We start from the raw sequence: 12621 nt of genomic DNA, 5'->3' as shown, positions 1-12621 counted from the left end.
AACCAACAATAGGAAAAAGAATTGTATTTCATGACCAAGTTGGGTATATTCCAGAGATACAGTATTTGAAAATCAGTGGAGCCCAATGTAGGAGTATTAACCAGCTAAGAGGAAAAACTCACATGATCATGTTGAATAGAAAGCATTTGACAGAACACCCACTCATGATAAAAAAAAAAAAAAAACTCTCAAAAATAGGAATAGAGAGGAACTTCCTCAACTTGACAAGGAATATCTATGAAATACTTCCAGCTAATATCACATATAATGGTGAAAGACTGCTTTCCCTCTCAGGTGAGAAACAAAGCAAGGCTGTCCTCTCTCACCACTCCTAGTCAACAAATACTGGACGCCAGGAAGAACTTTACTGCATGAACTCAGACTGCTACATTTTAATTTTTTAAGATTTATTTATTGGAGCTGGTGCTATGGTACAGCGGGTTAAAGCCCCAGCCTGCAGCGCCCACATCCCATATGGGCACTGGTTCAAGACCTGGCTGCTCCACTTCCGATCCAGCTCTCTGCTATGACCTGGGAAAGCAGCAGCAGATGGCCCAAGTCCTTTGGCCCCTGTGGGACACTCAGAAGCTTCTGGCTCCTTTTAGCTGAGTTCTGGCCTTTGTGGTCATTTGGGGAGTGAACCAAGGGGATGGAAGATCTCTCTGTGTAACTTTCAAATAAACAAAATAAATATTTTTTTAAATTTATTTATTTATTTGAAAGAGTTGCATAGAGCTTCCATCCCCTGGTTCACACCCCAGATGGCTGCAACAGCTGGGGCGGGACCAGGCTGAAGCCAGGAGCTTCTTCCAGGTCTCCCACCTGGGTAGGAGGGGCCCAAGCACTTGGGCCATTAGCAGGGAGCCAAATGGGAAGTGGGAGGGAGCAGTGGGGACACAAATTGCTGCCCATATGGGATGCCCTTGAGTGCAGGCTGCAGCTCTACCAACTATACCACGTTAGCTCTGGCTGCTATTTTTTAAAGTGACGCCATTCATCAAGGGGCTCAGAACGGGCACTCAGCTAAGATTACAGATGCAGCTATGCTTGTCTTCCTTTCTTGGACAAGCTTCAAGTTGACTTTAAAAAAAAAAAAATTCCTGGGGCTGACACTGTGGCATAGCGGGTAAAACCGCCACCTGCCGTGCCAGCAGCCCATACAGGCACCAGTTCAAGTCCTGCTGCTCTAGTTCCAATCCAGCTCTTCCATGGCAGTGGAAGATAGCCCAGGTCCTGGGGCCCCTGCACCAGCGTGGGAGACCCGGAAGCTCCTGGCTTCGGACTGGGGCAGCTCCAGCTGTTGCAGCTAACTGGGGAGTGAACCAGCGATGGAAGACCTCTCTCTGCCTCTCCTTCTCTCTCTGTAACTCTTTGAAATAATAAACCTTAAAATGCTTAAAATGACTTACTTAGGCGGTCATCTGCTGCCTTCCCAGGCACATCGGCAGGAAGCCGGACTCCAACCAAGCATTTGGCCATGGAAAGCGGGGGTCTCAAGCGGCTGCTTACCCGCTGCACCACAATGCCTGCCCCCACGTTTACTGTTAGGGGCCCTGCTCAGCTGCTTTCCTAGGTGCATTGGTGGGAAGCTGGACCAGAAGTGGAGCAGCCGGGACTAGAACTGGCGCCCATGTGGACTGCTGGCCCTGAAGGGGGGAGGCTTAGCCTTCTACACCAGAGCACCGGCCGCAGTGCAAACAGATCGTTCGGTACTAGTGTTCCCTCATCGGGACTCGGACAGACGCCCTGTTCCAGACTGCTGACTTCTTCAGGCGTCCTCCTGCCCTCCTTTCTCGTGACACCGAACCCTCCACGAGTGCAAGCGCCTCCTTACTCGGGGCACCTCGCTAGCACGCGCTAAGAGCCAATAACTAACAGAGTTTTTCAGGCCCTCACGTCAAGTGACTTCAAGCAACAAGATGGCGGCAGCTTCTCTCTCTCTCGTACTCATCTTTCTGGCTTCCGATCGCGGCCTCGGCGGACTACAATCGCTAGCGCCGCCACCCGGCCTCCTCCAATCCCTTCCCGCGGGGGCAGCGCGCCCACGGGGACGCCCGAGGGCGCAGGCGCTTCCCGAAGCTCCAGAACCGTCCCCCGCCTCCCGCCACAGCCATCAGGGCCGCCGAGGGCTCCCCGCCATCCGGGTTTCCAGAGGGCTCTCCCCAGCCTCATCCGGCCGGAACCGGGAGTCCGAGCCCCTCTCCTGGCTTCTGCGGGGACCAGGTTTAAACGTCCGGCGTCACAGGCTGTGAAGGCGCTCTCGGCCCGGGGTCTCCTGCAGCCCCAGGTCCAGGTGGGTCCCCGCGCGAACAGAGTACCACAGCGGCGAGAACCCAGACAGCACCTCTCAGGACACGCCCCAGGAGCCTCCGAGGGCGGAAGTGCGTCACCAACATATTGGTCCCTCGGGATCACTTCCTGGGACGCTCTAGGCTTCCCGCTACGTCTCGGTGGCTCTTCCGGCTTCCGCTCCTCTGTCGCCTTGTTCCGGCCTCTTTCCTTCCGCCGCGGGGACTTGCCCCGCTCTCGCGAGATCTGGGCCTCTTCCTCAGCCGGCGCTCAACCAGGTAGGTGCGGGTGGCGTCCCGGGCCATGGGTTTCTGTCGGCATCGAGGGATATGTCGTCTGGGGTTGTTCCTAGAGCAGCGGATCCTGCTCACCGACAGGGGATACGGCCGATTATGCGGTCGCTGCCCTCGGATGGCTCCTCCAGGGTCGAGGCGGGAGCTGGGCCGGGGCCGCTGACTCCTAGTTCTGTCCCCAGGAGAAGCCATGTTCAGCTCGAGCGCCAAGATCGTGAAGCCCAACGGCGAAAAGCCGGATGAGTTCGAGTCGGGGATCTCCCAGGTGAGGGGTGTCGCTGGGCGCCGGGGCGTGCGGGCGCCGGGAGGGGCGGGCGCCCGCGTGTGCGCGGCGGGGGTCGCCGGGGGTCGGCGGGGGTCGTCGGGGTCGGGGTCGCCCACCGCCCTCTGTGCTCCGCAGGCGCTCCTGGAGCTGGAGATGAACTCGGACCTCAAGGCTCAACTAAGGGAGCTGAACATCACGGCCGCCAAGGTGGGTCCGGGTGTGCGGGGCGCGTCGCCGGGGCCACGTGCGTGGGGCCGCTGCGCCGTGGGCACCCTGGGCACCCTGGGTGCGGAGCTGGGGAGGCCGGAGAGGAGCCCGAAGGCCGCCCCCGTGGCCTGGAGTGGGTTTGCCGTAGAAAGCAGCGCGTCCTGCAGTTCTCGGGCGCTGTCCGTTGCCTCAGACGTGTGCTGCGCTTACAGCTCCCGGAGACGGACCTCTGCGAAGTTGTTTGTTTCGCGTTTGTAGTGCGGCTGGACAGCTGCAGAGGTCCTCGCAGCGCACAACCAGCCATCGAGTTGGGTTCAGGAAGATTGAAGATGGGTTTCTTGTGGTAGAATGCTGACCGTGGATGTGGATCTTAAGTGTGGGTTTTCTTACTTAGGAAATCGAAGTTGGCGGTGGCCGGAAAGCTATCATCATCTTTGTTCCCGTTCCTCAACTAAAATCCTTCCAGAAGATTCAAGTCCGGCTAGTTCGTGAGCTGGAGAAAAAGTTCAGTGGGAAGCACGTTGTCTTTATTGCTCAGGTAACCCGCCCTTGAATGTTTTGTAGAAGTCATCCCGTGTTTATGTTAGCCTGGTAGGTGGAGTAGTGAGATGAGCCCTGGGTCGCAGCATTTCAGAACCGCGCTGGGTGGGGGACGAGGACGTGGTTGCAGGCCGTGTGAGGCGATGGAGTGCTGTGCTTTTGTGCTGCTCCGTCTCTCCCTGTTTGCAGTGATTAATCACTTCCATGGGTGGTCAGACCAGGAAATGGGAGGCTGTCGAGTGGAGATTTCTTTCCCTCTGTCTGATAGAATTACTGGTTGAGGCTCAAGGCTACCCAGCTGAATCAGATGTAGGCTATGGGGTGGCAGGGGATGCTAAGGAAGTTTGTAGGAAAAACCGGCACTTAGGAAAGTTCTGTTTGGTGCAACTGGTGTCTGGGGAACTCACGCCAGGCCTGATCTAGATGAAGGAGCGTTCCCTGGGACTGAGGCCCTCTCAGCACCTGTGTGGGTGTTAGGAACCTGGGAAGTGGTTTTTCCCAGCAGCATTTTAATATGGGCTGTGGATTCTGAAACCCTGAAGCATCAAGAATTAATGTCAGTACATTGTTTAGGTTGTTTCGCTGCCCTGACCTTTGGACTTAATTGTTACTCTTTGCTTTAAAGCAGTATATAACGGTTTTTAGCTTTGTGTCAACTTACCTATTTTTTTGTATTCTGTTGCGTGATAACTCTTACCCTACAGAGGAGGATTCTGCCTAAGCCAACTCGAAAAAGCCGTACGAAAAATAAGCAAAAGCGCCCTAGGAGGTGAGTGAACAGCATCAGAACTGTGGGTACTGTTCCTGTGAACAACCCATGATTTGTGCCAGGTGTGGTTTGTCACGCAGGCCACTCACGTGGGAGTTTTTAGGGCGCTCTGCTTGGTTCTCGTGTGTGTCGTGTCTGGAATACTTGGGCAGCCAGCCGCCTGTGTTCTTGTGGGCAGTCCTCAGTGGCTCAGTGCGGTCAGAACGGCGTACTCCAGTTCTTGGCAGAGGGTGGACGCTGAGGTCTGGTTTGTGCAGGTGCTAACGCATTCTACACTGAAGTGAGGTCTTCAGAACTTCATGGAAATGCTTGCTATGGAAAACTGCCCGAGTTTTGAAGTTACCTGGTGAAAAATAATTCCATTTTCCGTGAAGTTTTGAGGTGCTTGGATAGTTCACCTGGGCTGGGACGTGCTTTTGCTTCTTATTTTTACTGTAGATTGGAGGTAAAAATAAGTTGGGTGGATGTTTCTGGTACTGACATTGCAGGTGAAAGTATCAGTGCAGTTGAAGATGCTGATAAAGTGATTTCTGAACTTAGCTTGGAATTCACCTGACATAAATGCGTGATTGCGTTCTTGCACTAGGCCGTTTGGTATTGTCACTGTCTCTGACTAGTATGCTTCACAGACTTGGATTATTGGGGTCCTGCATGCAGGTACTTCCCCTGAAGACTAGATTGGGAAAATGTGTGGCCTGTGTGGTTATCCTTAGCTATTGGTGAGAGAACTGACCCAGGGCTTGGAGAAGTGGCTCGTTACAGCTAATGATAGTAGTGCTAGGAGTTTATTTCTCAAGCTCAGTGTTCTGAAGACCTCGAAGTCTAGCATTGTGGCTGTTAGTGCAGGCAGGAGGGGAGTCATAGCTGAGGCTGGCAAAGCGGTGCCAGGGTTTCTTGACCTTGAATTAATGTGGCTTCCAGTTTGGACTTGCATGTGCAGTTGTGGAGTGGCCTTAGTTGGAATTTTTTTTTGGACGGAGTGGACAGTGAGAGAGAGACAGAGAAAGGTCTTCCTTTTTCCGTTGGTTCACCCTCCAATGGCCGCTGTGGCTGGTGCACTACGCTGATCCAAAGCCAGGAGCCAGGTGCTTATCCTGGTCTCCCATGTGGGTGCAGGGCCGAAGGCCTTGGGCCATCCTCCACTGCACTCCCGGGCCACAGCAGAGAGCTGGACTGGAAGAGGGGCAACCGGGACAGAATCCGGCACCCCTACTGGGACTAGAACCCGGTGTGCTGACACCGCTAGGTGGAGGGTTAGCCAAGTGAGCTGCAGCGCCAGCCTAGTTGGATTTTTGTTACTGTGATCCTTTGGTCATCTCAGTGCTGAGAACCGGAGTTAGGGATTGGGTGTAGACATGCATGGCACCCAGCTGAGGGACTGCTGCCCAAGGCTGTAACTTAACTTCCCCTTTAGCCCAAACCTGTATTTCCCAAATCTTCTCAGGTAATGACTCCTGTGTTCCTAGTGGCAGTCTGTACACTTAAATGTTTCAACTTGAGACTTCATCTTCAGGGTGTTTGTTGTGAAGGTGGGACGTTATGTAGAAACTGTATATGGAACATTGAATTTGGATCTCTTCCTGTGCTGCCAGTGTGTGACCCAGTGCTGGCTTGCCATGCTGGGCGGGGCACCAGTGCAGCTTCCTGTGAGCCCCTGCCTGACCTGAGGGAAGCAGCTAGTGCTGCGCCAGGTGCTGTGACTGAGCTAGGGTGTTCGTGGGGTAGGTGGAGTCGGTACATTTTCTACTATGTTGTGAGCTTCTGATGGGTTTGCCAGGACACAACTCCTTGGTGAATTGAGTGTGTCCTGAATTGAACCTGCTCCTCTGCCAGGCTACAGCCAGGGAGCTTGTGAACTTGATAGCAAGAGATTGTTGACTGTTGATAGGATGGGAATGAATTGGAAATCAGGAACCACATGAGAGGCTGGTGTGGAATTTGTGGAAAAGGGGATCTTTAAAAAGTTCATGGAAGTGGATTTTGTAAAATATGCATGGATTTCAAACTTTAAACTCCTTTTAATTTTCCATGAATGTTTGAAAGTACTGTTGTAGATTTTAGGGTGAGATAGTGACTCAGTTGATCTTGGAGAACAGGAGTTTGGGTGATACCTTGGAGGCCAAGGAGAGCTTTTCTGTGATCCTGTGTTACATTTTACTATTTTTTGAATGTTTATTTACTTGAAAGACAGAATTTAAATCTGCTGGTTCACTCTTCAAATTCCCATAACAGTTGGAGCTGTAACAGGCCTACGTCAGCAGCCCAGAACTCAGTGCAGGTCTCCTGGGTGCATAGCGGGGAGCCAGTACTTGAGCCACCACCTGTACTGTCTTCCAGAGTACACAGAAAGTTGGATTGAGGCAGGACTGGAAACCAGGACGAGGCCAATGTAGGATGTGGGCGTCTCGGGCAGTGTCTTCCCCACTGCACCGGGGTCCTGCCTTAGTGTGACCACTTTGGAGATAAGCCTGGCTGCTGAAGAGGCTGCTGGCTGATTGACTTGAGAAATCTTACATGAGTAGAAATAAGAATCCATGAAGGCTCTCTAGCCTTCTATCTCTAGAAACAGTCCCAGTGCTTGGGGGAGCAGGGGCCAGCTTGTCAAGGCTTTTGAAATACGTGAGTAAGCCACCTGGTACCCTCTTCAGGTCAGGTGTGATGCAGGAAACGTAGCCGTCCTACTTGAGACTTGATGCTAACATGATGTCAGGAATCCGGAGCCCGCCAGGGCAAGCATTGCTGGGTTGCTTATTTCTGTCCCTCTGCTTTAAGCCGCACTCTGACAGCCGTGCACGATGCGATCCTTGAGGACTTAGTCTTCCCAAGTGAAATCGTGGGCAAGAGAATCCGTGTGAAACTGGATGGCAGCCGGCTCATAAAGGTCCATCTGGACAAAGCACAGCAGAATAACGTGGAACACAAGGTAATCGCTGACGTGAGATCACGGGAGAGTAGTGCAGTCTGAACTCGGCCCTCTCCTCAGCTCTGGTGATACTGGGAAAATGGGACCCTTGCATGCTCTGTACCTTTGAAGTATTTAGGAAAAGTGGAAGTAAAATACTTCATGCTCTGAGTAAATTTGAGGCTGTCATGTTGATGAGTTAGGGGTGGGGTGGTGTTTATTAGAAACCGGGTAAGCCTGGTACTACTTAACCAGTGCGGGTAGCCACTGGTGTCCCCCATGGGCTAGACCATGTGACACAAAGGAGCACGGCACACAGGTGCTGGAGGGTCCTGTCCTGTGACTCGGGAAATAGGCTTGTCCCTCAGCTTCTCGGATCTGGTTGCTGAGAGGAAATACCATAAAGGACACCATTCCTCACAATCTAGATTTCCAGGGGGGTATGTGTGTGTGTGCGCGCGTAAAAGTTTTGTGACAAGTTATTTCTCTTGCAGGTGGAAACTTTCTCTGGTGTGTATAAGAAGCTCACAGGCAAGGATGTTAATTTTGAGTTCCCAGAGTTCCAGTTGTAAACAAAAATGACTAAATAAAAGATGCTTCACAGTATTCTGTTCACGACGTGTGTTTCGAAATTCCACAGACACCGATGTCCAGCCTGGCTCCTGCACGGCTGGAGGGTTAGAGCAGAGGGTGCCTTTGCTGGGAAGTTAGATGCTGTGAGAGGTGTGTTACTGATCCCTGGTGAGTCTGATAGGTGGGTCTCAGGAAGATTCTGCTGAAAATGGTGGATGTTGGCCCTTTCAGATTTTTGCATGTGAAAGGGTATACAGGGTTTTTTAAATGTGAATTTCAGGGCTGGCACTGTGGCTCAGCAGGTCAAGTCCTCTGCAGTGCCCACATGCCATATGAGTGCTGGGTCAAGTTCTGGCTGCTCCACTTCCAGTCCAACTCCCTGCTAACGTGCCTGGGAAAGCAACTGAAGATGGCCGAAGTGTTGGGGCCCTTGCACCTATGTGGGAGACCCAGAAGAAGCTCTTGGCTCCAGGCTGGCCCAGCTCTAGCCATGTTGCTACTTGGGGAGTGAACTATTGGATAGAACTCTGTCTCTCCGCCATCTCTTTCTCTCTCTAACTCCGACTTTGAAATAAATAGATCATTACAAAAATGTGTGTTTCTATCTGTGTGCAGTGTTCTGATAGGGCAATCAGTGTTTCCCCTTCTTTGACATTACTTTGTGATTAGAGGCTTGGGGCTTGTTAGGTTATCTGACTGAAGTAGTCTTCCCACTATGCCGTGTTAACACCAAGAATTTTCTCTTATAGTGTGATTTCGTACCCATTGTATTGTGCAAACCATTATCTTTCCCTCTACCTCTTTTTTTTATTGTGAAAAAGGAATTTGCCATACTCCTCATTTTCAGGTATATAGTTCAGGAGCCTTAAGTGTGTCAAACAGGTCTGCAATTTTTTCATTTCTCTTGTAAGACCTGAAACCACTCATTAAGCCAACAGTGCTCTTCTCCCTGTTCTCTTAGAATCATTGACTGTACATAGATCCATGCTAGGTTTTCAACGGGCTGTCAAGGATCGGTCAGTATCCAATTCCATAGTTGGCTGAAGGCATTGGGTAGCGCGGAACCTGGGGTTCATTCAGCATTAGGTGACCGCAGTTGTACCAGGTCTTCCCTAGGCATTGGGAGGGTATAGCAAATGTTTGGTTTTCCAGTTGTGCCAAGTGGCTTTCAGGAAATTACTAGGCCTTAGTACTACATTGGAAAAACTGCCTTCCGCTTTAGAGTGAGGAGGCAGTCTTTGGGAAGGGAATCTCAACAGTTACTTCCCGTCAGATTGTTCCTGTATGTAGTGCTCAATTCCAGTGAGCTGTGGGGTGCTGTTCAGAGGCTGCGCTCCGGAATGAGCACCTGGGTGAAGAGCAGGAAGACAGACGTGAATGCTGCAGGCAGGCGTGTGTGCGTGCGTGCGTGCATGGGGGCGGACATCCTCACTGCACCCTCCATAGGTTGGGAGTGGCAGGGTCTGCAGCAGGATGAGCCCAAGTGGGAGGGCTTTTCACTCTCAAGTTCTAGAAGGGGACAACGGAGTGGAAGAGCTGATGGGAGCAAATCCAACCTCATTTCCATTTTATTACAAAAGACCCACTATACAGAGTTGGAGATGTGCCAGGGCATGGGTGTGAGATTTTCTGGTCATTGGCAGGTTCTCTGTGACTGGAAACATTTCCAAGCTACTCTAGAATGTTAGTATTTGTCTAAAAACATTCTGGATTTAGTGATTAGATATACAAGTTATGTGGAAAACATTTTCATGCAAAAATTTTCAAATTTCATACATAATACACATATCTTCATGGATTTTTTTGAAGTTCCGGTTGGCTGAGTTCATTTCTTGGGATTTTAAATACTTATTATTTATTTGAATGTCAGGGAGAGACAGGTCTATGCCGGTTCACTCCCCAGATGGCTGCAGTGGCCAGCCCTGGGCAAGGCTGAAGCCAGGAGCTGGAAGCATCTTCCCGTGTCCCACATGGGCAGCAGGGGCCCAAACACCTGGCCTGTCTCCTGCTTTTCCTAGTCCATTAACAGGGAGCTGGATCAGAAGGGCAGTTGGGATATAAACCTGAGCCCATATGTGATGCTGGCACTACAGGTGGTGGCCTTACCTGCCATGTCACAACGCCAGCCCAATTTTAAATACTTTGAACATCTAGTTCCTTTGAAAGTAAAGATGTCCAGAATACCAAGAAAAATGGAAGTTGGTAATTTTCAATAAAAACTTTGGGTACAATTTCTGGAAAGGAAGCAAAACTGAAGCTAATATTTCGTCCATTTGCATCTTAGATATTTTTAAATTTTTAAAAATATTTGAAAGATGTTCAATCTGCTGGTTCACTTCCCAAATGCCCTCAATAGCCAGGGTTAGGCCAGGCCAAGCCAGGGGCTAGGAGCTCCATGTGGGTGGCCATCACATCACCTGCTGCCTTCCCAGGGTGCACTTCAGCGTAAGTTGGAAGTGGAGCAAGGACTCCAAGCACTGTGATATGGGGAGCCAGCATCCTAAGCGATCTTTTTTAGTTTTTAAATTTACTTTTAAAGATTGATTTACTTATTTGAAAATCAGAATTACAGAGGGAGATACACAGGGAGCTGGATTGAAGTGGAGTGTTGGGACTAAAACCAGTGCCCATATGGGATGCCAGCACTGCAAACAAGCTTGACCTGCAGCACCAAGCACTGACCCCTAATTTTTTTTTAAGATTTACTTATTTATTTGAAAGTTTGAATTACAAAGAGAGGGAGAACAAGAGATCTTATCTGCTGGTTCATTCACCAAATGACTGCAACAGCCAACTTGTCAGCCAGACCAAAGCCAGGAGCTTCTTCCAGGTCTCCCACATGGGTACGGGGCCCAGGGGTTCTAAGTATGACATTAGATTTTGAGGCACTGAGATGCATAGTTAAAATAAGTATTAGACTTGATTTTTATTGAAATTCCTAACAGCAATACAACCATGATGTAATGAAAGGTTTCAGTGATTGGAGATGGACCTGGTCACTAAGGGTTCTCACCATATTAGGTTGTCCCCTTGATCATCATCACCATTAGCAGCAGCAGCAGCAGTGGGGGATGATTATAATAAACTTGGTGGAATGCGCTGTTGGCAATTACACTTTCACTCAAGACTCTGAAGGGTAAAATCTGGGTTCTTTGGCACTTGTTTAAATGAGGCTGCCATTCACTTGGTGTGCTGTTCCTCGTCTGTACTTAGCCGTCTCCTTGAAAGTAGGACAGCTGTGTGTGGGGGAGTGCTGTAAGCCACTGGCCGCGATGCCCACGTCCCAGACCGCACCAGTTTCGTCCTAGCTGCTTAAGCTCCTGGGAAAGCAGCACATAATGTGGCCCAAGTGCTTGGGCCCCTGCACTCCCATGTGGGAGACCTGGATATAGAGTTCTAACTTTATTCCTAGTTGTGTTGAACATTTTGCAAGTGCATATTACCTGAGATGTTTTGATGGGGAACTTTTGAAAACATACTTGTTTATTGGAGACAGGGAGCTCCCATCTGCTGGTTTGTATAGCAAATTCACAACATTCAGAGTTGGGCCAGGCCAAAGCCAGGAGACTGGAACTCTGCATCTCCACGTAGGTGGTAAGGAGCCAAGTACTTGAGCCATCAGCTGCTGCCTCCCAGGGAAGCTGGGGCTTGAGCCCAGGTACTCCAGTATGTGTGCAAGTGTCCCAGTGGGTGCCTTACCCACTAGGTCAGACTCCCACTCCCCCCATCACTCGGGCTCTGAAGGCAGTGCTGACTTCAGTCTTTGCCTAGAAGCTTTGTTCAGGGTTCACATGGCGCACCCAGAATCGCCCTGGATCTGGGTCGTGGCCTGGAGCCGTCACCTTGTTTCTAGGACTCTTCTCATCTGTGGAGTAGTGTTTGCCAGGACCGTGTGGTGATCTCTCCAGTCCTGGAAGTGTTCACTTAAATGATAAAATCTGAAGGCTCAGTGAGTACTGACCAGTTCTCAGCCCCTGATCAGGGCCTGGCAGAGTATCCGGGCCTTGGTAGAAATCTGAATGAACGCGCTTTCCCATCCCTGTTGTAGGGTTTGTGAGGGAGGAGTGAGGACCCCGACTGACAATGTCCGGGAATTCTCTTAGAGTGGCCGGGGCCGGAGCCATGGCTGCATGCTCCACATCGAGGGTGGGACCAAGCAGGAAGTTGCAGACTTGATTCCTGGTTGTCTTGGTCGCTTTTTCCATTTCATGCCGTGTGGCTTTCCCGAGTCTCTCAGCCTCTCTGGGCCTCCGTGCCCTCTCCATTGCAGGAGGCCACTGAGTGAGATAAGTTCAGATGGTTCTGTGAGATGCCGGCAGCTCCTCTGGCTCTTGGCTGAGGGTCTTAGATCAGGCCCACCTTGGGACAGCACAGGCAGTAGGTTACTGGGTGTATTTCAGAAGAGCAGTTACTTTTTTTATGTGTATTTTTTTTAAAAGATTTATTTTGTTTGAAAGGGTAACAGGGGGAGAGAGACAGATCTTCCATCGACTGGTTCACTCTAAATGCAACAGCTGGGGCTGGGCCAGACCAAAGCCAGGAACCAGGAGCTCCATCTGGGTCTCCCAGGTGGGTGCAGGGGCCCAAGTTCTTGAGCCATCACCTGCTGCTTCCCGGGCCATCAGCAGGGAGCTGTATTAGAAGCATGGGGTAGCTGGGTAGCAGTGCCACAGTGCCTGTCCCAAGGGGTTAATTTTTTTCTTTTTTAAAGCTTTATTTGAAAGGCAGAGTGATGAAGGGAGAAGGGGAGAGACGAAGAGAAAGCTCTTCCACCCACTGGTTT

At 50.8% G+C, this 12621-nt stretch overlaps 1 protein-coding gene across 1 annotated transcript; it reads left to right on the top strand.

The window, feature by feature from the left end:
- Window positions 1–2460: 2460 nt before the first annotated feature.
- RPS7 (ribosomal protein S7) lies at window positions 2461–7871 on the top strand. Its single transcript, NM_001285834.1, has 7 exons — window positions 2461–2567; window positions 2765–2847; window positions 2983–3054; window positions 3449–3592; window positions 4299–4363; window positions 7136–7286; window positions 7760–7871. The coding sequence occupies exons 2-7, from the start codon at window positions 2773–2775 to the stop codon at window positions 7835–7837; spliced, it is 585 nt and encodes a 194-aa protein (NP_001272763.1). The 5' UTR covers window positions 2461–2567; window positions 2765–2772; the 3' UTR covers window positions 7838–7871.
- Window positions 7872–12621: the final 4750 nt, after the last annotated feature.

The sequence above is a fragment of the Oryctolagus cuniculus genome, chromosome 2 (assembly GCF_051225735.1).
Source record: "Oryctolagus cuniculus isolate XC-2025 breed Fujian yellow rabbit chromosome 2, ASM5122573v1, whole genome shotgun sequence".
Lineage (NCBI taxonomy): Eukaryota > Metazoa > Chordata > Mammalia > Lagomorpha > Leporidae > Oryctolagus > Oryctolagus cuniculus.
The sequence above is the reverse complement of the archived record's forward strand: the minus strand, read 5'-3'. Positions and strand labels throughout refer to the sequence as shown.

Coding starts and splice junctions, on each gene's coding strand:
- RPS7 (NM_001285834.1), top strand. CDS start 2,773: ATGTTCAGCTCGAGCGCCAAGATCGTGAAGCCCAACGGCGAAAAGCCG. Junction 4,364..7,135: donor AAGCAAAAGCGCCCTAGGAG/GTGAGTGAACAG, acceptor CTCTGCTTTAAG/CCGCACTCTGACAGCCGTGC. Junction 7,287..7,759: donor AGAATAACGTGGAACACAAG/GTAATCGCTGAC, acceptor TTTCTCTTGCAG/GTGGAAACTTTCTCTGGTGT.